Raw genomic sequence first — 27,928 nt, 5'->3', positions numbered from 1 at the left:
ATTTTATGAATGTGAATATTCTAAGTCTACTTGCTTGAGATATAAATGCCCTGCACGAGAACAGGGTAACAATAACCATTTTCACAATTGTAGTGAAACACGTGTGTAGTTATACTGTTTATGCTGCACATTCATGCATGACCTGATATTGCTGAAATAGAGTCTTTATTTCTGAACATTCCAAAACAGCAGTGTACACAGTAACAAATATTAAGTTATATGCCATAAGAAAGCATTCATTAGTGCAAATGGATTTTGTAAAAGGTCTATCAAAAAGATTTATTTGCTTTAAAATGCATTCATTTCCAGAAGCATTGTTAATAAAACATTACAGTTTCATCCTTTGTAATAAAGTATTGAAAATCAATTGTGGTACAGTAGCAAACATTGCAGGTATTAAGTGCAATGAGCTCATGATGCCGTTATAAATATGAAACCCATGTATGACAATAAATTAACAATGAAAAAGACAGGACCATTTAATTCTGCTGTCTGGCTATCTCCTTGCAATGCTTCAAATTATGTTGTGCTCATTCAACACAAAATTATGCCTCTCAAATTGCATGATGTGTTTTTGCTGATATATCCCTAGAGCTAAAAAAATAGTACCTTACCACAAAAATATTTTTATGGCACAAAATTTAAGTTGTTCCATAGTGGTTCACACAGGTGTAAAAAGAAATAGGCACAAAAAATAAAATTCCTGTAAACTATAAAAAAGTAAATTTCAAAGCATACATTATAGAACCTAGTTGTCAATATGCAATGTATTAAAATACAGAACATGTAATGGAAAGATGTTTAGAACACGTTAAGTAAATTGAACAAGTTACTTTAAAAAACTCATATGGCAAAGCATTATTGATACATCTCAATTCTCTCAAAATGTATTCAGGTACAGAGCAGTTCTACAAAAACTTCCTAGATCTAAGTGTCACAATACTGCAACCATGGGTTTGAGAATGTTGCAGTATCTCAGGCAAATATTTAAGTGCAATAATTAGTCTCTGGTGACTGGTCCATTGAGAAACAATGCAGTAAATATATTAAAACACAAAAGGGAAAGAATATCCCAACATCCACTGCTACCCAGCCAGCTAGGTAACACAACCCTCATTTTTACTTCTTTCCCATTTTTCAAGGGTACATAAAACTGCATCAGTAGCAACCATCTCTCCAATTTCCATCCCTCAGAGTGCTGAGTGAAGACAGAGGCTTTGGAGGCTGAAGAAAACTAAAAAGAGACAAGAAAAACACAGAGAGATTGTTAATAATCCTGTGAGTCGCATCACTTACTTTGACCTACTCTCCCATCTATGCTTCTCCACTGCAGTAATGAGAAGCCACTAACAGTATCTCAAGTGTACCTTGTGGTTCACACTTACGGGTCTTCACTGCATGCTTATCTCCCAGAGCCCCAGTTCATGGCACAGTGTCATGCATGTTGTATTTGTACAAGTAAATTTCCAACATAAATAAAGGGGCCAATATCCTTAATGTATAAAACATATTTTAAAATAAGAAAATATAGACTCCTGGCTAGAAAAAATGGCCTAAAAACATAAATGGTTACTCTGTTGAATACAAACAGCAAATGAATATGAAGAAATTTTCAAAACCTTATTAGTAATTGAAGATTTGCCTATCATGTTGGCAAAACATTTAAAAAGAACCTTCGGCTGAGTGCAGTGGCTCACACCTATAATCCCAACACTTTGGGAGGCCGAGGCAATAGGAACACTTGAGGCCAGGCATTCAAGACCAGCTTGGGCAACACAGCAAGACCTTTATCTCTACAATTTTTTTTTTTTTTTCAAATTATCTGGGAGTGGTGGCATGCACTGTAGTCCTTGCAAGGCAGGATCACTTGAACCCAGGAGTTTGAGGTTACAACAAGCTACGACCACACCACTGCACTCCAGCCTGGGCAAAAGAGCAAGACCCTGTCTCTAAAAAAATACATAAAATAAAAAATTTAAATTAAAAAAATTAAAAGAAATAATACCTAGTATTTGCTTAAGTTTGGGGAAATAGACCATCTCATATTGTCTAGCAGTGACCTTTCCAAGAGTTTAGTCTGGAGACACAAATTCAAGGATAAATGTATGGTCTATAATAACCATATATATCAAATAATGTGATTCTAGTCAGCCATCAGCATGATGACGGAGCTCGGCATTTACAAAGCAGAATAAGCCAAAATTTACTGAATAAATAAACATGTACCAAAATTGTTTTTATCTGGTAGTAGGATTATGGGTCAGTCTTTACTTTTCTATTTTTCAACAGTTTCTGTTTTTCGAAATTTGTTGTTGATCTGAGCATCCATTACTTCTAAACAAAAAACAGAACTATTTATATATCCATAAATGCATAAAGACAGAGAAAATTGCTTGTTCCACCTCTTTCCAACTTTTACTATGTTTCCTCCTTCTCCTCCTTCACATCCTAATTTCTTGAAAGAGCTGTCTGTATTTACTGTCTTTATTTCCTCATCTACCAATCTTTCCTCAAACCACTTTTATGGATTTTTAATATAAGACACTCCATGATATTCAGTTCAAGAGGGTACATCATGACCAGGAGCTGGACTAAAATGTCCTTTGAAGTACTCTGAAACTTTGAAGGGGAAAAAAAAAATTTCTACCTGAACCATACCGAACTTACCAACATAAGCTGATAAAGCCCCAGGTGAATGTCATTAAGACCGTTTTCAAACCATAAATGTGTGGGAGGAGGGTGTGCATGTGCACATATGCCTGACACATTTTTCCATATTTTCATTAAAAATGACTGATTCAACAAATATTTGAGATCCTATCCATATTGGACATAGTTCTTGGCATTGGGGACACACAGCAATGAACCAAAGAGTCAACTCCCCCGCCCTACAATTTTTGGATAGAGCTGCCATCTGAGCAAAGACCTGAAGGAGGCACGGAGCAAGCCGTGCAAATAACTTGGGAGAAGAAAGCTACAAAAGCTCTGGAGACAAGCTTATCTGGTAAAAGCAAAAGTGTTAGGAGTGATAGTGATGAGGGAGTAAGGGAAGACAATGACATCAGAGAGAAGGGGACCTGACCGACACAGGGATATCCATCACTTTTCAAAGGGAGGAGAGCACAAGTCAGGCCATAACTTACTAAGGTTAAAGTGAGCCAAAGGAAAGGTCAGCATGTGTCTGGAGCAGTTTCTAGTTCCACACTGCAAATGAAATTATGCAAATAAAGATTCTTACCTTCTAACAGGTTGTGCAATTTTGCTTCGAGGCAGGTTACTCCCATTTATTGCCAACGAAGGTCTTGGGAGCGCACTGCGACCCATTATCCCAGAAGCTGCAGCTTTGTTCGGTGTGGGGATTCCTGTGTTGGAATACAGCTGTAAGCCGTTTGATAAAGGCATGTTACTGCTGCCTTGAACGGTTGGACTCACATAGGCTGTGGCTTTAAGAGGTTGTCGGATAGACACTGGGAAATGCCCCACGCTGTGGACTCTGTGTTGAAGCTGTCCTGGTGATGGAACTAGAAGAGAAAATGATATTCATGTGAGCAAGCTTCTACCACTATCCAACTCAGGAAATGTGTGTTATTTTCAGAAGAGCCAATTATGCCTGAAAGTACAATATACACAGGAGGAGATAAATGGAACATAGGCTCCAGATGGCACTGAGTCATGGAAAATTCTAATCCTTGACGCGGATCTCCTGGTCTGTCCATCAGCCACATTTTGGAGTGCCTGGCTATATGCAGAAGCCAGTTCTAAGCACAGCCTCCTTTCCTTTACAAATGTGATGATCTCTGAGTTCTTACAAGACAAAGTCTTCCCTGCTTGCTTGCTAGAAATTAGGATTTCTTGATGCTTGCTTTGGTGGTGGTTCCATGAAAATAAAATGAGGAGATACTTTAATAGTTGTAATTATAGAAAAGAAGACAGAGGTGGTATCTGTAGGTACAAACAGTTGATTACAGATATATTTCTTAAATAATATTCATATGTCATTTATCTCTCTTTGAGTTGCTGGGCATTATTACCTATATAATAGTAGCAAAACCTATAAAATGAAGGGAACCGGGAACTCTCTGGGTAAGAACCCTTAAAGATTTCATCTATATACTGACCCAACTTTGTGTGCCATTTCACATTAAAAGGTAACAAACTGGTAGGCAGAAGTTTTTAAATGTTTTAATCCCTTTCTCCAAGGAAAACAATCAAATTTAATAGAAACTTATGCACAGATTCTGCCTACTTACTAACTACCCAAGCCTTTGCTGCCTAGTACTTGCAACATGGTTAAACATGGACATACCCTGTTTTCTAAAACAGTTGAATTTACTTAATCATAAAATATATGATATATACTTTTTTGAAATAAATATAAGGGGGAAAAAACCCCAAAAAAGTATCTATGGTTTTATTTATCATCTCTTGAAAATATTTCCTTAAATGTAGTTTTTCCTTAAAAAAATTTGCGCAAGTATACAAGGCAAAATCTATACACAGAAATACTGATACATGTGTTATCAAAAAGATAACACATCATGATCAAGCAGGTTTCATCCCAGGGATACAGAAATGGTTTAACATAGGCAAATCAGTAAATGTGATACATCACATAAACAGAATTAAAAACAAAAACTATATGATCATCTCAATAGATACAAAAAAAGCATCTGATAAAATCCAGCATCCCTTTATCATAAAAACAAAATAGGCATAGAAGGGACTTACTTCAAAGTAATAAAAGCGATATATGACAAACCCATAGTCAACATCATATTGAATGGGGAAAAGCTGAAAGCATTCCCCCTGAGAACTGGAACAAAACATCCTTCACAAGGATGTCCACTTTCGCCATTTCTAGTCAACATAACACAGGAAGTCCTAGCCAGAGTACTTATAGGACAGAAGGAAATAAAGGGCATCGAAAGTGGAAAAGAGGATGTCAAACTGTCACTGTTTGCCAATGATATGGCTGTATATCTAGAAAACCCTGAAGACTCATCCAGAAAGCTCCTAGATCTGATAAATGGATTCGGTAAAGTCTCAGGATACAAAATCAATGTACACACATCAGTAACACTGCTGTATACCAACAACAACCAAGCTGAAAATTAAATCAGGATTTCAATCCCTTTTACAGTATCTGTAAAATACAAAATAAAATACTTAGAAATATACTTAACCAAGGAGGTGAAAAATCTCTACAAGGAAAACTACAAAACACTGTTGAAAGAAATCACAAATGACACAAACAGAAACACATCCCATGCTCATGAATTGGAAGAATCAATATTGTAAAATGACCACACTGCCCAAAGCAATCTACAAATTCAATGCAATTCTATCAAAATACCACCATCATTCTTCGCAGAACTAGAAAAAACAATCCTAAAATTAATATGGAACCAAAAAACAGCCCACACAGCCAAAGCAAGACTAAGCAAAAAGAACACATCTGGAGGCACCACATTAACCAACTTCAAATTATACTACAAGGCTACAGTTACCAAAACAGCATGGTACTGCTATAAAAATAGGCACATAGACCAAACAATAGAGAATCCAGAAATATACCCTAATACTTACAGCCAACTGATCTTCAACAAAACATAAAAAAACATAAATTGGGGAAAGGACACCCTATTCAGTAAACAGTGCTGGGAAAACTGGCAAGTCACATGTAGAAGAATGAAACTGAATCCTCATCTCTCACCTTATACAAAAATCCACTCAAAATGGATCAAAGACTTAAATCTAAGACCTGAAACCATAAAAATTCTAGAAGATAATATTGGAAAAATTCTTTTGGACATTGGCTTAGACAAAGAAATCATGACTAAAATCCCAAAAGCAAAGGCAACTCAAACATAAATAAACGGTACCTAATTAAACTAAAAAGCTTCTGCACACCAAAATAAACAATCAGTGAGTAAACAGACAACTCACAGAGTAGAAAAAAATATCTGCAAACTATGCATCTGACAAAGGACTAATAGCCAGAATCTACAAGGAACTCAAATAAATCAGCAAGAAAAAAAAAAAGTAATCCCATCAAAAAGTGGGCAAAGGGCATGAATCGATATTTCTCAAAAAAAGATACACAGCCAACAGACAAATGAAAAAAATGCTCAACATCACTAATCATTAGGGAAATGCAAATTAAAACCACAATGAGATACCACCTTACCCTGCAAGAATGGCCATAATTAAAAAGTCAAAAACAATAGATGTTGGTGTGGACATGGCAAAAGGGAACACTTTTACACTGCTGATGGGAGTGTAAATTAGTAGAACCACTATGGAAAACAGTATGAAGATTCCTTAAAGAACTAAAAGTAGAATTACCATTTGATCCAGCAATCCCACTCCTGGGTATCTACCCAAAGGAAAAGATGTCATTATTTGAAAAAAAAGACATATTTATAGCAGCACCATTTGCAATGGCTTAGATATGGAACCAACCTAAGTGCCCATCAACCAATGGGTGGATAAAGAAAATGTGATATATATACATCAAGGAATACTACTCACCCATAAAAAGAAACAAAGTAATATTCTGCAGCAACTTGGATGGAGTTAGAGGCCATTATTCTAAGTCAAATAACTCAGGAATGGAAAAGTAAATATTGTATGTTCTCACGTGTCAGTGAGAGCTTAGCTATGAGGATGCAAAGGCATAAGAAGGAGATAATGGACTCTGGGGACTTGTGGGGAAGTTTGGGAGGGTGCTGAGGGATTAAAAACTACACACTGGGTACAGTGTACACTGCTTCAGTAACAGGTGCATCAAAATCTCAGAAATCACCACTAAAGAACTCATCCATGTAACCAAAAACCAGCTATACCTACCCCAAAAACTATTGATATAAGAAAAAAAAAAAAAAATGCCGATATATGTGTATAGTAGTAAAAAAACTTTATAAAAAATAAGGCTATATAAGATCCTCCCTTAGGTGTATTCCCATTTAGCTTCGTGACACAGCAAAGTTCTCTTGGTTGACAAATCATCTCTAAGATTCTTTCTAACCAATTCTGTAATGCCTTAATTTGCTAGTTTTTAACCATGCAATTTTTTAATATACTCATTCAGCAACTGTAACAAGTCTACTGCACTAACACAAGATGTTAATAATAGGGGAAACTAAGAGGATACAGAGGGTGAGGGATTATATGGGAATTCTCTGTACTTCCTGTTCAATTTTTCTATAAGCTGAAAACTTTTTTAAAAAAGTGTTAATTTTTTAAAAACCTTCAATACATGAATTTGGCTCAATTTCTTCTGAAGCATAATATATATAAAATACATACATCTTAAGTCTAAGCTCAGTGAATGTTCAAAGTAAACATGTTCATGTAACCACTCCTCCTATCAAGATAAAAAGCATCACCAGCACCTTATAAGGCTCTCTCATGCCTCTTCCTAGTCAAACCTCCTCCAAAGGTAAGTGTTATTCCCACTTTTATCACAACAGACTGTTTTTTCCTATTTTGAGGACATTCCTAGGAACAGACTTACTACGTTAACCTTTTAATCTGGCTTCTTTCACTAGATACTTCTGTGAGATTCACCTGTGCTGCTGTGTTACTAAGCAGTATTCCATTGTATAAATGTGATTATTCCCTTGATGACAGAAAGCTAGGTTATTTCTAATTTGGGGTTTCATGAACCTTCTTGAACATGTTTTGGTGATCATATGCACTCATTATATTGGGTAACTATTAGGAGATATTAATTTAGCAAAGTTGCTGGATTCAATATCAAAACACAAAAATCAATTCTATTCAAAATACTAGCAAACTAGTAGAAACTGAAAGAAACCTGAGGAAATACTATTTACAAAAACACTACTTAATAAAAATCACAATACCTAGAAATTAATTTAACTATAGAAACACAAAACCTCTATATAGAAAGCTACAAAACTTCACTGATATTAAAGACCTAAGTCAACGAAGGACTATTCCACATTAATGGATGCAAAGACTTAATATTGTTAAGATCTTCCAAAAATTGATCTACAGAGTCAATGAAATTCCAGAACAGTTTATTCAGGAATACAATCCTACTATCTCTCCTACATATAACATATATAACTACCCTTGATTTTAAAAAAACACACATAAGAGAAACTAGTTAAAATTAATAGGCATAATCCTAATTTTACAAATGAGAAAACGAGACTAATAAAGAATACTTAACTTTCCAGAAAGTTTATTATTAAGAAAAGACCCAAAACCAGGTCTTTGACTACAACTGTGTTCCTCCTTCTATACTTGCAGCCTTTCCAACTCTCTATCCTACCTCTGTTCTTTCCTGAAGGCAAAATGGCCCAGAACTAGAAATTGTCATGATAAGAATTTAGAATGCATAAGTAACAGTGGCTTAGAATGCTCAGAAATGAAAGTAAATGAGAGCATAATCTTAAGATTTGAAACAAAAGTTACGAGAGTCCTCTTTCTCCTACACATTATTATTCTTCTTGGGGGCTTTCTCTCAGTATTATGCTTGACTTAGAAATGATGATTTTTATAATTTCTTCATTTCTTTTACATGCATGAATTGGAATCTACTACAAAGAAGATGTTCCCCTCTTTCTATTTATTCAATTAAGTATGAATCCATGCATATTTATTTTATTCCATCAGTTATAATCCATTACTATAATTATTTACTCTGTGGCTCAAACTGTCCCATATTTGGCCATTAGGAGATTCCTTCAACTTGGTTCCTGTATCCTTTTGACATTTCCCATCATTTTGGGGAAACTTCAATCAAAACTGAACATTCTTTGCAGTGTACATTCTATTTTGGGTTACATACACTTCTCTGGCACTCAAATCTGCTATTAATACACACTGAGTTGGAGTCAACAAAAATTCCTAATTGTTACCATATTTGCTATTCTCAAAACTGTATTTCTCTCATCCTACACTTACACTATTGATTCTTTTTTTTTCTTTTTCCAAGACAGGGTCTCATTCTATCTGTTGCCCAGGCTGGAGTGCAGTGGTGAAATCTCAGCTCACTGCAGCCTCAACCTCCTGGGTTCAGGTGATCCTCCTACCTTGGCCTTCCAAGTAGCTAGCACTACAGACACTGGCCACCACGCCTGGCTAATTTTTGTATTTTTTGTAGAGACGGGATTTCATCATGTGGTCTAGGCTGGTACGTTACTGATTTTTGTAATTCAGATATAGAATTGTATATTTCTATCAGCTAAGTTTCTTCATGATACATTTGGCCCATTGTTGTAACCTCCTGACATAAAATCAGTTATTAGTTCTCTCAGTTTCCACCATTAGCAAATTTCATAGGTTGTTTCCGTGTCCTTATACAAGTCATTGGTTCAAATATTTAACAGGTCAAGCGTTAACATAGAATCCTGTGGCTTTCACTCAAGCATTCACTGAGTTCCTTATGTTCAGGTAACATGTCAGGCACTGGGAACAGAAAATCAAATAAATGATGGTCCAAGCCCAGAGGGAGCTTACAATCTAGTAAGGAAGACAAATACATTAATGGTAAAACATGGTACATTGAATAACAGAGGTAAGTACCAAAAATCTAATCCACTCTAGCATTGTTTGGGGGGTATTTGAGAAAGTGTGTTAGGGTGATCAAGTAAGCAATGAAAACTTCCAAGGGCATGGTATTTGGACTGTATTATAAAAGTAAATAGGAGTAAACTGAACGAAGAAGAAAAAGGAAGAATGCTAAGCAGAGAAGAACAACACGTGGAGCTAGAATATCCTAATAGTTAAAAGCATAAGCTCTGGGAGTAACCAGACCTAGGTCTGCCTCTCTGCTCTTCCACCTGCATGGCCTTGGACAAACTGTTCCTTAACCTGTCAGAACTGTTCCCTCTTCCACAAAATAAGAATGGCAGTAGAAACTAATTCATAGAGTTGTTGGTAGAACTAAATAAGATAATGAATATAAACTAGTTAGCACTGTTTCTTGTATAGAGTAAATGATGTCACTTGGTTATTAGGAACTAAAACAAAGAAATGAAAGACCACTGCATGTTAGGGAGATACAATTTGACACCCAAAACTAAGTTTGAGGAAGAAGAGCTACAAATCATTTTAGATGCAGACTTAAGACATCTGTTTGATGACTCTTGGCCAGTACACTCAGAACACAGTCAGCCTCCCAAGTTTGGGCATTTTTATGAATGCTGGTAATATGACCTTGTGCCTTCCTCCTAGAGGTCAGTGTAAGACTTAACTGCAATAACCCATATAGACAGCATGAGTAGGAATCGGGGGGGATGCCAAAACAACACATCCCCACATAAAGTGAAGACACACAGCACTAGGCCTAATGCTCACTGTGTCGCTCACTGCTGGGTGAAACATAGACAGTAAGTAACAGAATGTGGGGTAAGCTAAAACAGAGTGGATAAAAACTACTTTAGACACACTAAAATATAACTTCATTTAGGGGGAAAAAGGACAAAAGTATGCACAGGTGAAAACCAAGACAAAAGGAATGGCTAGACAGAATTAAGTGTGCTTATTCAGGTAGACAGCTAGAAAGGGGAGGATCTGCAAGGAAAAAACTTTTTGTATGATGAGTGGATAAATCAATCACCATGTAGTACTTCTACTATATATCTTACAAAAAGGACTACAAATAATTTACTATTATCATACAATTAACAATTTACTACTATTAATTGATACCACAGGCACTGGTAAATAAGAAAATAAGTTACAGGGCAAGGAGAAAAGTTTAGTGTTCTTGCAAGTAAATATAAAGAAATGGAACTGTAAGTTATTTTCCTTACAGTTAAAAATTATAAAAAATAATTATACAATTATATAACATATAATTATATCAAACAATTATACTCACTACAAGACTGTATTCTTGAAATTCCATTTCCAGCTCCATGCAAGCTTGAGTCAAAACTCTGACTATTTCGCACGGTGACTGGAGAACTAACATTGCTACTAATGGCAGTTGTACTTGGCATCCGGGCTAGGTTAGGCATACTTCTTCGGAGTTTATCTGGAAAAGAATTTTACTAAGTTAAAAATGACAGATGTTATGCAGCCAAAATACTAGCTTTCAAAAGCAAATAACAAAAGTCACATTGTGGTCAATAATAAATAAAAATTATTATATGCTGATGATCAAGCTTTCTAACCTACTGTACAGGAAAACACACTCCCCAACCAGAAGGGTTCCACCAAATAAACATGTGTGATGGTTAATATCGAGCGCCAACTTGATTGGATTGAAGGATGTAAAGCATTGTTCCTGGGTGTTTCTGTAAGGAGTGTTGCCAAAGGAGATTAACATTTGAGTCAGTAGACTGGGAGGGGCAGACCCACCCTCCATCTGGGTAGGCACCATCTAATCAGCTGCTAGCATGGCTAGGATAAAAGCGCAGAAGAACGTGGAAGGAGCAGACATCACTTTTCTCCAGTGCTGGAGGCTTCCTGTCCTCGAGCATCACACTCCAAGTTCTTCAGCTTGTGGACTCTCAGGCTTACATCAGTGGTTTGCCAGGGGCTCACAGGCCTTTGGCCACAGACTGAAAACTGCACTGTCGGCTTCCCTACTTTTGAGGATTTGGGACTCCGACTGTCTTCCTTGCTCCTCAGATTGCAGACAGCCTATCACGGGACCTCACCTTGTGATCGTGTGAGTCAATGCTCCTTAATAAATGCCCCTTCATATATAAATTTATTCTATTAGTTCTGTCCCTCTAGAGAACCCTGACTAATACAATGTGTTAAAGAAGAACAAGACTTCTATAAAAAGACACAGGGACTAGCTAAGCAGTTAGCTATCTGTTCCTATTCAATAAATGGCTAAAATTATATTTAAAAGTTAGAAAATAATCTTACAGCCATTTAATTTACCAAAACAACCCTAGAAATTGTTACATGCTTCTTTCAAAAAAAAAAGAAAGAAACCTAGAAGAATCAAAACCAACATTTACTGAATCTTTTGCTACCATATCGAAATGGAACAAATTAATAAAATTCAAACTTCAGATGTCTTGAAACATCCACTCATGACATTAACATGACCACATTAATCTCTGGGAAGTTTTAACTTTCATGAGTACGCCACCAAACGTTTGGAAAACAAAAAGACCAAGAGAATAGCTTCAATTTTTTTTGCCTTGCTAAGTTCGTCTTCTGCCACCAAGAGGCAGCAGAGAGTCACATACAGATCTCAACGTTGAGATGTGTGAAATAACGCATGTGAAATAAGCCAGCCACAAGACCACAACTCTATGAGACACTTTTTCCTTGATCAATACACATTCCCCAAAAAACTAAAGTACCTATGTCAGGTCATTTAAGCTGGGGAAAAAAAAGCATATATATGAGTACTAAGCCATAACTAATTCAAGGACAAGTATTGAATTAATTTCTTTCTCCCCTTCACACTACTCCTTCTGCATTACTTAGATCCACAAACTGTAGCCCTGTCCAGCACATCACCTAATCCAAAAGTCTGGGAGTCTCTCAAGATTCACCTTCTCTTTGCACCATACTTTCCAAGTTCTATAAATTCTGCCTCATGAACATTTAGTGAATCTTCCACTACCACCTAGTTCTTACCTCACTGTTTATCACCTGCATTTTCACAAAATTCTCTTAATTGGTCTCCAAGTACCCTTGTGTCTTGTTTCTCCCATCCATCTCCCATACAGCCAATTCCACTCTTCCTATAGCACAGCACACAGCTAGTCATCCACTTGCTGAAACCCCTCCAATTCCAATTCCTCCCTGCTCCTTCTACTGAAAGGTCAAGCTCCTGAGCACACCCTAGATGAGGCCTTCAAGGCACAGGCTCTTTATACTTCTCCGGCCTGACCTCTCAGCCTGCTCCCCAACCACAGGGGAGAACTCTCATACCTGTGAGCAGGCTGGTCCCTCCAGGTGGACACCCATCCTCACTTTGGAGAAGGAACAAATGAACAAGGTAACAAACATTTACTGTGTTTACACTAAATACCAGGCACTCTGTGAGCTGTTGGGGATATCACAGTGTATTAGGCAGATACAGTCCCGAGTCTCATTGAGTTTATAGTCAAGATTGATGGTCTAGGTTTATAGTCTATACCAGTGCTTCTCAATCTTTCCCTACCCATTGTTGATCCTAAAGAGAAAATGTAAAATAAATTTAATTAAACTTAAAATTAAATTTTCTTCCAAACAAAGTAAATACTAAAGATTAACATTTTGATAGGGGTAAACGATGGAAGATCATAAATCATTGTAATATCTAAAATTTTTTTCACCCCTCCAACTTACAAGATATTTTTACCTTTATTGATATATACGCCCAAACACTGAAGTGCACATATCAGAGCATTCAATCTTGTGGTCATTTTCTTTCAAGCAAAACCAGAAAATAATGATATACTTGAATACTAATCCAAAAGGCATTCAAGTCAAAATCAAACTCAGCTCTTCGTATTCCCCCTTCATACACTGCTCCTTTGACATTACTAATACCTATTAAATGTTACCATGGCCAGCAATTTTTGCCCCCTTGGAGTGGAAAAGACAGAAGATTAAACAAGCACAATAAGTATACTTAGATAATATGTATAATAAGAAAGCATAAGAAATTGCAGAGAGTGCTACAGTAGAAAGCACTTACTAATACTTGTGGCTCTTACTAAGTAATGTGGCTCTTACTAATACTTTAAGAATTGGCACAATTCTCCCCAGCATAGAGAAGCTTTTCTATGGACTTCCCAGCTGAGCTATCTACCTCTTACACATTTCTTTACTTTCTGTGTGTAGTTCTAGAGTAAGGATGCTCAAATATTGCCACTGACTGTTAGATTCCTGGGCACTTTTCCTCATTATCTTCTTGAGGCCTATTTTTAACAATCGTATGTCTCATATTCCCAAATTCCTATTAAAGTTCCCAGCCACAAACAGCAGGTACATCATATATCAGCAAATATTATGTGTATGATTTTGCAGACAGTGTGTAGTAAGAAGGGAGGAATTAGAAGGATTCATCTCTACATACTCTTAGTGGCCACATCTAGATCTTTTGAATATCACAAAATCTAGTGTAAAAAAGTCAGCCTCTATCAGTACTAGACTATTTTCACTATATATATTTCCTCTCTCTCTCTCTCTCTCTCTCTCTATATATATATATATATATATATATATATATATATATATATATATATATATATTATATATATTAAGCAGCAGGGAGACACAGGAACATAATTATATGCTATTGAGAAAATGAGCTTCTATATTTCTTTTTAAAATCTCTCTCCAACTATTTGCTATAATAGTTTTCATACATATAGAAATGTTTAAAAATAGTATCATAAACACCTGCTTTTCCATCTGGCTATACTAGTTGTTTCCATTTTGCCATATTTAATTCATCTCCACATACACATTTGTTTGCTTTGCTAAACAAGATAAAACTTCAGACATCTTGACACTTTAAATGTACATTGTAATTCTACAGAATCACAATATTGTAATCACATGTAAACAAATTAACAATATCATATGATAATCTGCATACAAAATTTTTCAGACATCCCAAGAATATCTTTCATAAGTTTTTTCCTCTAAACCACGATCCAATCAAGGTCCATACGTTACACTTGGTTATGTCTCCAATCTGTGTTAGTCTTTAAAACCAATCTTTACTCATATTTAAGCAACAAGTCAGTTTCACAAAGCTTTAATCTTGAAATATGCTCTTAAAAATAAGGTCTTCCAAGTGTAAATATTTAGGACAGTATTCCCCTTGGAATGAAGCTGTGATCTCCACCTTGTGTCAGACCATCTGGAAATGAGGTACGTTTCCTGTCAAACAATGTGAAATTTTTTTTTTTTTTTTTTTTTTTTTTTTTTTTTGAGGTGGAGTCTGGCTCTGTCACCCAGGCTGGAGTGCAGTGGTGCGATCTTGGCTCACCGCAACCTCCACCTCCCGGGTTCACGCCATTCTCCTGCCTCAGCCTCCCAAGTAGCTGGGACCGCAGGCGCCCACCACCACGCCCGGCTAATTTTTTGTATTTTTAGTAGAGACGGGGTTTCACCTTGTTAGCCAGGATGGTCTCCATCTCCTGATCTCGTGATCCACCCGCCTCGGCCTCCCAAAGTGCTGGGATTACAGGCGTGAGCCACCGTGCCCGGCCACAATGTGGAATGTTTTAATAACCACATATACTTTAAAGTTCAGGGAACCAAAAATAATGTTCTATTTCTATCTTAATAAGAAATCAGCAGTTTAATCTTCAAGGACTGAGATGTAGCAGGAAACTGGAAGAACAGAACAAGTAAAGAATTCAAATGAGTTTGCTCACATTAAAGAGGCAGCAAGACTCGCCACTCTATGAACAAAGACTCAGGAATCTTTACAACTAAAGGAGACGCTCATTTTCTACCAAACAGCTAGATGTAGGCATCTAGGCAACACAGGCTCCAGGGGAGGTCCTCTTGATAATAAGGTCTACATCATGCCACCAGTAACTCCTGCCATACCGTAGAAATTATAAGAAAGTTGGTAAAGATTCTACAAATTTAGTCATTTTGAAATTTAGCAAGTTATTCCAGATATACTTCTTTTAATTCTATGAATCCCAGAAATATCCCAGAAAGTTTTATGAGCCATCTCTTTAAATCTAAGCAGTGTAGGAACTATGAAAGCAGTAAATATTAATATACATTTCTAGTTTATTCTCAATTATTTTAAAATGAATCAACAGTTTAACAATTATTTTCTCCTATCTATATTATTTTGATAATTTAGAAAAAAATTTAATAGATTAGTTTCAAAGTTACCATTCTTATTTCAGTTTTGCTCAATACTCTATAGTAACAAATGCAGGCTAGGACATCTGAATCATATGCTAATAAAAGTTTAAAAACAAAAGGGGAGAAGACAACCTTTATTTAGCACATCCACTCCAGGCTCCAGGCAATGTAACATTCATTATTTTCATTTACTCCTTATAATATACTTGGGTGGAGAAAATGTGTACCAGATTGTTTGGTGTGAAATTATAGCTAAGTTTCCTAAGAAATAGATATTATCTCGCCCACATTTTAGTTAAGGAAACCAAACCTCAGAGAGTTGAGAAAGTCAGGATCTACTGGACTTCAGAGCCTCTGCTCTCAACCATTAAGCTAACTAGTCAGAAGTCATATCCAGAAAATTGCCTTTGTATTCCATTTTCCTTGTATTGTGAAAACTAGACATTTTAGGCGAAATAAAACTACCACAAAGGGACCTAAACTATGGTATGTCTCCACTTTACTGTGAAGAATATCCCAGCATAGGATTCATAGAAACCTAATGCTTTTCAAATGGTGTTTGATGGAAGTGAATACCACTTTTCTGAGGTGCAACAAACAGCTAAGTGGAGGAGAATGATCCTATTGACAATATCAATCAAGATGCAGAGCTAGCATCTGCTTGGCAACTTGACTATGATGTTCTAAAACACTTAAGGAAAAAAAAAAAGCTTTAGAGAAATGACTCTAGGTGCCCTCTCAATTTTAATAAGATGCTATGACTTCTACTAAGCACATGGAATACATCGTCTTTCTGATGCTATGAGCTTTAATGTTAGTCATGATGACATTTTTTTAGCCACCACTCCTCTAAACTTGAAATCTCAAGGTAGTAAGAAAAATTATGAACATAAAATTTTAAATATTTTCAAATGATCTCTTAATTAGCATCAGCATGAATGATACAGGTACAAAGGAAGAAAGCGTAAAAACTAAATACAGGGTAATGGCTGATCACTAATACAAAATTTATATTTGGCCTATAAATATTTTTAAAGACCATTTGATCACTTCTGGGCCCAGTTTTGAGTAATAGTGCTATATAATTAAGAATTATAATTGTATAATTATAAATTATTTTTAATTGATTTTTTTCTCCATAATACATAGAATTTGTGTGTGAGGGTCCAGGTGATCACTAGTACGAAAACACACCAGGCTCAGAATATTACATGATTGCTTCCCCCATAGCTCTTAGAAGTCAGAGTCTAACTCCTAGGAGTGTGGAAGAAAGATAAATGAAGAGATAGAAAAAGTATGAAAGAATGACACATACAGCAACCCACCATGTTGACAAGACAGATCAATTTCCCATTACCATGCCACATGCTAATGGACAGCAGCCTCCATGTTCCTGCTGCTACACAGATCTTAATGCTAGATGTCAGGAGATTAGAGGGAAAGACACATCCCAAACTTCCCTAGATCTGGCTATGTAAGAGCAGCATCCTCTGCAAGCATCATCATTCATGCTTATAACCTCACTCTGTGCTAGGAACAGACAGTAACAGACTGAAGGTTGTGCACAAGGTAAGGAATGACAACTCACAGCCTTTACCTCCATGGGCTTGACCACAAACTTCTCGGCTTGTACCACCCTGCCTGTGCCACAGGCACCAGCAACAATGCAGAGATACTGCACATTTATAACTCATTCTGAGCCAGCTATGTCATGGAGGTTTTCTTGAAGCTGTGAGTTTATAAATCTGGGACACATAATCAGAAGCCAGTCAATGAGAGATGCAAATTTAGACCAAACTGAGAAGGTCTGGAGGATGATTTTAAATCTGAGAAACATTGACCAATTATCTATATTTCTCTTAAAACTGTTTTTTGGCTGGGCATGGTAGCTGTCATCCCAGCACTTTGGGAGACCAAGGCGGGCAGATTACCAGAGGTTAGCGGTTCAAGACCAGCCTGGTCAACATGGTGAAACCCTGTCTCTACTAAAAATAAAAATTAAAAAAAAAAAATTAGCCAGGCATAATGGCATGTGCCCGTACCCCGGCTACTTGGGAGGCTGAGGTAGGAGAATCGCTTGAACCTGGGAGGTGGAGGTTGCAGTGAGCCGAGATCGTGCCACTGCACTCCAACCCAGGGGACAGAGCCAGACTCTGTCTCAAAAACAAAAACAAAAACACAAAAAACATTTCTTGACCATATATAAAAAAATCAAAGCATATCAAATACCAAAAAAGCATACAACCTACCTCCATTGGTCCTATTTGGTTGCTGATCTGGAGTTTGGGCTTGAGGTGAATAATACTGTTGCTGCTGGTAATTATTTGAAGGAAAATACTGGGAACTGGGACTCCTCCTACAATCCCGAATGCTGGAGAAAGTCTGTGAATGGGGAATTCCTCTTTGGAAAGGGGAACATCTTGGAAGACGAGGCTGAGGTGGTGGCAAATGATCAAATTCCTCTTCATCCTCCAGACTGTATCGGTCATATTCTTGATCACTACATGTCCCTTTTTTTCCTGAACTCAATGACACACTGGAACTATGTCTTGATACAGATGCTGAAGTAGAAGCATAATCTTGCCTGAGACCTATAAAATAACAAATAGTATTCTAATGTCTTTTGATCTAGCTAACATTTAGTTATAATTAACCAAGTATTAGATGAAAAATTGTGCCAAACAAATTACTCACAGAGACTTATTATCTTGTTCTCAAGTTTACTAAATTGACAAGTTAGGTTTACCAAGATGATAATCACATTTACCTATGAAACAGATATCTAATATTGGACAATTCTATTTTGCAAAAAGATTGCCCCAATTCCAGTGAAGATTATATATACCTGCCACAGCTCATTCATTAATATCTATCAATTTCCCCAAATGATCCCTTTTCAAATCAAGAGATATTTTAGAAGGGGAACTTAGGAAGAAATATTCATCTCATTATGAATAGTTTGCTATGAGTTAAAACAACTAAAATCTTCAAATCTCTGCCCAAGTAGGAAGTCATTCTGCTCCCCATCCCCGACTTTTAAAGTCAAAGGGAAAGTTTAAAAGCCGAGGGACAAATATTTTCCCACAAGATCATTTCTCTATTGTTCTTTTATGTTACTAATGTTACCTCTTTCAAAGCACACTGACACCTCAAAACTTCTAATCGTTTTAGGTCATCCTATATGGTAATCATCTAAAAATAGTCAAACTACAAGGTTCTCATATTTAACCCATTGCCAGTACTACAATTTTTTTTTTAAAAAAGTGGTCTAACCCTGACTACTTAACTTCTGAAACTGACATACAATATTTTAGCCATATATATTTTTAGAAAGAGTATTTAAATTTGCTTTTACTAAATGATATAAAATAACTACTTTTCCCCTTAAAAATGTATCTTATTAAATCCTGCATAAGCATTACCATGTTTCTCATAGAAGCCTTGACTAATTTCTGAAAGCAGGAAATTATTACGCTTAAATACTTGATTATTTCTACCTATGTTGGCTGAAAAGACTCCAAAACAAACACTCCAGTTCTGTGCCTTTTGATATTAATACCCTTCAACTCATTCACTCTCAGATTATTTTTTGTAACTTTATCGCAGAACCAGTGACAAACTGTTCTATTTCTACTTACCTACTCTTCCACAATTATTTAACCGGAGAAGTATGCCAATGCATTTTAATTGAAATTTTAAGATAACTGTAGACTCACATGAAGTGCTTAAAAAAAAAACAAAACTATGCCCTTTGCCCAGTTTCCCTCAGTGGTAACATTTTGCAAAATTTTAGAATAATATGACAGCCAGGGTATTGGCAGTGATCTAATCCACTCATTTTATTCAGATTTTTGCAGAGGTAGGGGTGTGTGTGTGTGTGTGTGTGTGTGTGCGTGTGTGCGTGTCAGAGAGAGATAGAGAGTATTAAGCTGTATGCAATTTTATTACCTGCAGGTTCAAAGATCCACCAATGAATAGTACCAACACTGCAAAACTCCTGTGTTGCCCTTTTATAACTACATCCAGCTTCGAGACACTCTTGAGACCCTAAGCCCTATCCCTAAAACTCCACCAACCACCAGTCTGTCCTCCGTTCCTAACATTTTTGTCATCTCGAAATGTCGTTTGAGTGGAATTATACAGTATGCACTCTCTTATGATCAATTTTTTTATTCACCGTGATTCCCTGGAGCTTCAAGCAAGATGTTGTGCATATTAGTAGTTTGTTCCTCTTTATTGCTGAGTTGTACTCCATGGTATAGATGTAGCATGATTGGTTTAATCATTTACCTACTGAAGGTCATCTAAGCTAATTCTAGTTTTGGGCTATAAAGGTGCTCAGAACATTCATGTTCAAGTTTTTGTGTGAACACAAATTTCCACTATTCTGGGATAAATATCCAAGAGGGCAGTTTGCTGGGCCACTTGTAAGTTGCACCTTTAGTTTTTTAGGAAACTGTCCGTCTGTTTCCACAGTGGCAATACCAGCAACGTCTATGTATCAATGTGTTGTGATCAGACTAAGTTCCTACCACCTCATGATAGTGTGAGACGCATATAACTGGCTCCACCTAAAAAGTAGGACAGTATGGGCCAGGCGCGGTGGCTCAACCCTGTAATCCCAGCACTTTGGGAGGCCGAGACGGGCGGATCACGAGGTCAGGAGATCGAGACCATCCTGGCTAACACTGTGAAACCCCGTCTCTACTAAAAAATACAAAAAAAAAAAAAACTAGCCTGGCGAGGTGGCGGGCGCCTGTAGTCCCAGCTACTCGGGAGGCTGAGGCAGGAGAATGGCGTAAACCCGGGAGGCGGAGCTTGCAGTGAGCTGAGATCCGGCCACTGCACTCCAGCCTGGGCGACAGAGCGAGACTCCATCTCAAAAAAAAAAAAAAAAAAAAAAGTAGGACAGTATGAGAGAAAGAATCTAATTGTTTGCCCATTACCTGGAGAGAAATGCCTGAACCTTCCCCTCTGCCCGTATATTCCAAGTGGAAGCCTCATTTTTCTAGTTTAGAAAGAACACATACTTTCTTCTTGCAGACGAGCCATGATCTGAACATCAGTGAGGTCCTGTAATTTATATCCCATGGAGATAGAATCATCCTCCAATTCTGAAGTACTCAGCTCACTGTCGATAGATGACTGGGGACTGAGCGGGGAGCCCCTGGAAGTGTAACCTGAAACACAAAGGAAATGTGTGTTCTTTCACCTGCAGGACTGATATCTATATATGCTTTACAATTCATATATGAACAGTCAGCAATTTGTCTCATGTTTTCATGTTACAAAAATCACCAACATGTCACCATTTAATGGTCAATGTGCACATGATGTGTGCACAATTCATATATACAAAACCACTTGTTCATTGTTTTCAAATTCAATTTTCACAATTTAAAAAGTCACTATGTACTATATACTTAAATTGTTAAGAGGGTAGATTTCACATTATATTTTTTATCACAATGCAAAATTCACTACTGCTAAAATCTACATCCTATGAGATATGTACATATCTAAAGGCATGGTATAAGAATATATATTCATGTATACTTTAGTAATAAGACACTGACAGTAACTGATTATATACTTTTAAATTAAATTTTAATTTGGTCCATTTGTTAATGAGTACAAACAGCAGTGTTACAAATGGGTAAGAATATCACATCTAAAAGGCACATGTACACATGCAGAAACATATACAACACCCACAGAGAGTAGTCACAGGAGACTTATAGCCACCCATGAGAGTAAAAAAATTGATGGTTTCAGATAAAAGAACCAAAGAACAAATAGAAGAAGGCTATAGGAATGGAATCACACCAGTGCTGAGAAAAATAAGAAAATGGTGAGATCCTCATTCATAAAAAGTCACTATGACTATTTTCTTCTACATAACCTTAGCTAAATTTAAAAGCTACCAGAAAAAAAATTAAAAAAACAAATACTTACAATCTTGAATAATAAAAACTACCTAAATTGTGTTTGACATTTAATTTTAAAAACACATAAGCATTTGGAAATACAGAACTGCAGGCATATACTTTTGCTAAAGAGGTAAGACTGTCTGCTACATACAACTGAGAGCAGTAGATCAATGGTGTTAGAGTACAAATTAGTGCTAGGCCTTTTGTACCCAAAGTAAGTGTGCAGCACAAACTCTCCATTCTAAGATTATTCTGAAGCTTTCCAATGAAAGATGAATATTTAAGCTGTGTTTAGTAACTGAATTACAAAGCAAGCAGCTAGTCAAGAAGTTAAAATATTACCTGTTTTTTCAGGTGTTAGTATTGCTTTATTTGAGGTTTTAGAGAAGCTGGGAGTATTAATGCCATTGCTATAAGGGCTGAGTCTTGCAACAGGACTATAAGGAAAAGCCAGTGAGGCAGCTGAAGAGAAGAGACTCCGCCATCGGCTAGCTGTCATAGAAGCAGAAAATAGCAGCAGTTAGCTATATGCAAGCAGATGTTGACTTGTCAGAAGGAGAAAGGGAAGAGATTTAAAAAAAAGAGAGAGACAAAGCAACTTTTCATAAGACTATCTTAACCGACCTCCACTTGTCTAAATACAAAATATATACAAAATAAACAATTTGTGAATTAGGGTCCTATTTATACATCCATTTTAAAAAAGTAAGTCAATCTTACTTTGATTAAAGCCAACATGCCCGTATAATAGTGAAAATTTATTTTGAGTTTCTACATTAGAAATGTTTTCAATTTTCTATTTCCATATAAGGATTTCGTGTTTTGCAATATAAAAAAGAATTAGTGTCAAAAGAAAAGCCCAAATGTATAATCTTCCTAATCTTTAGGAATTAAGGGAAATGTTAATATTAACTATATGTAATTCTGTATTTTTCTACTCAGTATCAGAATACGTTGATAAAAAAATATTTTATGTAAATTCATTATCGGATTATGGGAGGACTTACAATGACTATTGTGTTTCCGAATGGCCTCGAGACCAAAACAAGGTTTAAAGGAAAAACGGTGTACAGAGTAACAGAGGGGTATCTATACCAGAACTTAACAACGACTAACTTAGGTGGCCAGTACAGAGACTATTTGCGATCACTTGGACTTTTTCTTTTAAAAAAATCTTGCAAATTATCTGCATTAAACATACATATTATTTATATAACTAGCTTTTCAAGGTAGAATACACATGTTATTACTTTAATACTATGTTTTAAATTAAAATAATGAACAAAAAGGAATCACACCAGCCATGGGCAGATGATCTCATTCTTACATTGCCTCACTTGTCTAATTAATGTACTTCTCCCCTCCAAAATTACCACCCCTTGGATCTCCATGTTCTTGGGGTCACACACACACTCACACAAATCCCAAATCATAAAAGCTTAAGTCACACCAAACATGGTTTACTCTCCTGTCATGAGATACAAATCAATGTGCTAGGCAAAATTCACTTTTCTGAAAAGTAATCATTTAGACATGTACTAAGCAGAAGAAATGATATAAAAAATATAAACAAGGCTAAACGTCAAGAAATAACTTGGTTTGTATTCACTGGAAATTTGACAAAACTTGAAAAACCAAGTATTAAAAGGACTGCTTTGAAATGTATGCCCCCAGACCACTTTTAATGAGCAATGCTAATGAGCAATCAGACAGCTGAAAAGTGCTTTAAAATGGGCAGTGGGATGGAGAGGGAAAAAAAAAAAAAAAAATGTGGGATGTGGACAGTCAAGAAAATAATCAGCTCAGCTCCATACTGGGACTTTTCAGATCCTTGCAAAACACCATCAAGTTTACTTAAAAAAAAAAAATATATATATATATATATATATATATATATACACATATTTCCTTTTACTTCAGAATCATTATGTACCAACATATTCTAACAATTACATTAAAAATCTTTTCCTTAAGTATATGGAAGAACCAGGCAAGGAAACTACATTCGCAATGACAACACTTTCAGAATCCACACATTTCGTGAAACTGTGAAGCCTGGTTCCCAATTGACACCATATATGTCACTTATCCAACCTGTAACTTACAGTGGTTAAGCAGCTCTTCCCAGTCGGAGCCAGAACACAGACATGCACTCCCAGTTCCTTCTCTTCTATACAGGTCAACTTGATTCCGGAATACACTACAAACTAGGGGTTAATAACGCAACACACACTAGGTAGCTGTTCTCACATGTTCAATCTCTATTATTCAAAGTTTCTCATTAAAAATTCTATATTTTAAAAGGTCAATAGTTCTTTGTGACTGCTATCTTGCTTAACAGATGATGTTATTTTACACCAGTCTGATCACTTGCCAGGCAAATTACAGTAACTGCGTGTTCTCACCCACAGATGCGGGCGGCAGCACATCACAAGTAAGCAGCATTCATCACTCTGCACAATAACCACTGTGACCCAGCCTCCCCGCACAATTGACACAGTTATTGTGGCTATGACAGCAAGATCCCAACGAAGAACACAATTAGCGTCTATGGCAAGAAAGAATGGTCTACATTGTTGTTTAGCATTGAAGCTTTTCAGAAAGCTTAGGAAAATTATTGTAGAGGCAAGCTAACAAAACAATAATGCTCCACTAAGGCCCAAGGTTACAGTGGAGGAGGAGGAGGACAGGAGTGGAAGCTATCACATCCTACTTGTTCTTCAGTACATAGCTAAAGAATTGTAACAGGAAGCATTTTTATAAAGAATAAAACAAACAAAAAGAGCTTGTAAAAAAGAGCAATTTTATCTTTTTCAATCAATTATCTCAATGGATTTTTGGTATATAAAATGATGTTAAATGATTTGAGAGGCTCAGTGATGAGCAACATAGCTCTAAAGAAAGGAGTGAGGCAATTTTGCCAAAAGAGAAAAAATGGGTGATACATTTTTGAACAACAGTTAAATTTCCCTATACTCCTACTCCAAAGTTATATTTATAAAAAAAAAAAAAAAAAAAAAAAAAAAGGGAGAGTCGCAAACTTGGAGGTGTCATGGACTATGCATGTTTTCATTTAATTCCAGTCCCTAGAATAGCATCGAATTGGCCCCAAACAGGACTACACATTGAATCAATGTACGATACTTGGCACAGTTTTCTTTCCCAAATGCCTTAAGCTAAACTGCCTCCCAGGACACTTCTTTCTGTATGCTCTCTGTAGTTCTACTGCCACTTCCTTAACCACTCACCACCTCTCATCAGATTACTGCAACCCGCTCTTCAACAACCTTCCAGCCACCAACACTGCCCTGAGCAAACTTGTTCTGAACATCTTGTACTTTAACTGTGTTACTTTCATCAATTAAAGTACTGCAGTGGCTTTCCATCAAATGCAAGACCTTAAAGGTACTTCAGCTCATTTCACTATCATCCTTACAGACTGCCATTTATCTCATGCCCATCTCTACAGTGTCTCTGAAGCTGCTTAAAGGATGCACCCTTATTGGTTAAACTTTCTACTTCACCTCCCTTGTCTGATAATCATCTTCTACTGAATGAATGTGAAAAAGTACTACATTGTAGACTGATACCTCATTGTTTTGCAAAAAAGTAAGTTGAATGTGACTAATGGTCTATTATGTTTTGTACATTTTCAAAGTTGCCTGACTGAAAAGATAAATTATAACACATCTGTGTAGTTATTTTTGTACACCATTAAGCAAAGTATGACCAAAAAAAACTAGATTTGATAAATCCTCCAGTGATAAAATCAAGAAAATCATAAAAAGGCAGATGACAAAACGGGTTTAAGAAACAACCTAAGTTTCTTCCATTTTTCACACTGAAAATTATTCTGTGACCAACAAAAAGTTCCCAGAAACAATGACATTCCTACCATTGCTTGATCATATTTAAGTTGTTGTTAAATAGGTATGTCTCTACACACAATCAAAATCAAATTTAAGAAAGCAATTACTTAATTCACATACAATAAAAAACTGATTTAATATCTTAGAAGACTCAAAAGGCCAGTGCTGCATTAAACTAAAGAGTTCAAAAATAAAGCAACACAGTAATATATTCTGGCAACAATCCTTTTCACTATTCTCACTACAGTCATTTCAGTACCTAATACAAGACTTGGAACACAGTATGCACTCAATAAATGCTAAATGTGGTCAAAATTTTGGCAAGTTGGCTAATATTTCTTTATCTGAAACCATTCTACCACTCCTATCCTGACATATAAATTACTTTGCCCAATTTTTTAAACTTAATTATAATTGTTAACTCTGAAGACAAATAATAGTCTAATTAGATGTTTCAAATCAGCTAAAATCTCAGTGAAAAATATACCTGGAGGAGCACTTCATTAATACGTCCTAGTAACTACTAAGTTGCTGAATTTTATATCAATCTTCTGGTTTCCAACTAAAGGATGTTATATTACTAAGGCCTAGGATCTGTGGCCTGGGGTGACAAACACTGAAAAGTGGTTAAACAGGTGACACTAAGATGAGTTAGTTCCTATAGCACTGCATCATACAGTTAAAAGGAAGGATTATGCCAAGCACGCTAACTGGTGGAAAACCATGCAAGAAGGCAACAAAGCTGCCTTTGAAATCTGGAAATGCTACCACTTCTTACAATCAAAGAAAGAGTTACAAAACGGCTGCAATTCTATTTGGGCTGTATGGTAGAATTTCAGTACATTCTACTGTCAATAGCACGGCATCTGGGTTGGTTTCAGTTAGGTGAGGAAGCCGTGGAGGTCAGGACCCTCACTCTTTCTAGTGAGTTCTAACAGGAGGGCCACATTTCTCATTGGGCAGAAGTTACTCTAGAAAACAAGCCCTCCCCTGTGTCCATGTCTTCTCACTGTTCAGCTCCCACTTATAAGTGAGAACATGCAGTGTTTGGTTTTCTGTTCTGTTAGTTTGCTGAGGATAATGGCTTCCAGCTCCATCCATGGTAGGGGGAGGGACAGCATTAGGAAAAATAGTTAATGCATCCTGGGCTTAATACCTAGGCCTAATACCTAGCAAACCTAATAAAAACTCATTAGCAGCAAACTTCAGGTCTGTTTTACTAAAATTCACAGCCTATTTTCTAAATAAGTCATGGTTTTATATCCATGCTCATGGCTCTCTTCCCAGCTAGCCAAATTTATATTCTCCCTCATTCCCTAATCCAGGTTCTGCTTTGTGGAACTGGCCAACTTTTTATTTAAATCTTCATAAGTAATGTCGTGTACCTGAGAAAAAAAATGTATATGTATATGTATATGCATATGTATATATGTGTGTGTGTGTGCACGTGTGGGTGTGTGTAGTGCTCCAGAATGATTCAGACGCTCAACGTTCACAACATCTAGAGTCATTCCTTTATTCAACATTTGGCAACAGATACTAAAAAACTTCAAAGGTCAGTCTCCAGTTACCTAAATATCTTCCACAGATACATACAGTATGTGGCATTTCCCTGCTCCACAGTTATTCTGAGAAGTCTGCCTGGCCCCTAGACTCCCACCCGCTTTTTAAAATTCATTTCTCTATTCATTTGAGTAGGCACTAACTATTGTGGCTATAGCATACCAGATGCCCCAGGTGCTGACATGAATAAGATATGGTGACTCTTCTCCTCTCCTTCCCACTCCAATTTCTAAAGACCGGCTACTACAGATGGCAGGCAAGTAAGGTGGTCATCTGTAGAAAGTAAGTAAGGCCATATTGTGCATCAAATAAAGTAAAGTGCATAAAGTGCAGTAAAAGCACCATGAGGAGTACACTCAGAGCAAAGTAAATGCAATGATTAACTTTCTGGAGGAATCCAAATACTTCAGGAGTTACTATGTTTAATGTGGCCCTTGAAGGCTGAGGAGCTTATCACACAGGATATGATACCATTCTAAATAGAAGTAATGCATATGAAACCATGAACACATGAAAGAGCACTGTACATGGCAAACACTTGGAATAAGCATAGGGTATAAGAGAAGAGTTAGGGCTGGAGAGGTTGGCATGTTTGGGTTTTGTACTGTCTTATATCTATACACTTTAATGAACAGTTTACACTTTAATGAACAGTTAGTGTTTTGACTGTGAGAAGGTGAAAGACATAATCAGATCATGTTTTATGATGATGACCTAAGTAGCCATAGAAATGATGAACTAAATGGGCATGGAGACTGATGTCTGGGAGACCAGTTAAGAGGCTCGTAA

The 27,928-nt window shown here is 36.6% G+C and overlaps 1 protein-coding gene across 1 annotated transcript in view; it reads right to left on the bottom strand.

Annotated features, from left to right (window-relative positions):
• Window positions 1-146: 146 nt before the first annotated feature.
• The window catches only part of SLAIN1 (SLAIN motif family member 1), a 66,039-nt gene continuing 38,257 nt past the window's right edge, over window positions 147-27,928 (bottom strand). Inside the window, 5 exon segments of the mRNA XM_030922340.1 lie at window positions 147-1,234; window positions 3,239-3,521; window positions 10,859-11,014; window positions 18,027-18,368; window positions 20,808-20,957. Of these exon segments, the coding sequence (XP_030778200.1) occupies window positions 1,159-1,234; window positions 3,239-3,521; window positions 10,859-11,014; window positions 18,027-18,368; window positions 20,808-20,957 (1,007 nt within the window). The 3' untranslated portion in view covers window positions 147-1,158.

The sequence above is a fragment of the Rhinopithecus roxellana genome, chromosome 18 (assembly GCF_007565055.1).
Source record: "Rhinopithecus roxellana isolate Shanxi Qingling chromosome 18, ASM756505v1, whole genome shotgun sequence".
In the NCBI taxonomy this organism is placed as follows: domain Eukaryota; kingdom Metazoa; phylum Chordata; class Mammalia; order Primates; family Cercopithecidae; genus Rhinopithecus; species Rhinopithecus roxellana.
Note: the sequence above shows the minus strand (reverse complement) of the source record. Positions and strands in the feature narration are given on the sequence as shown.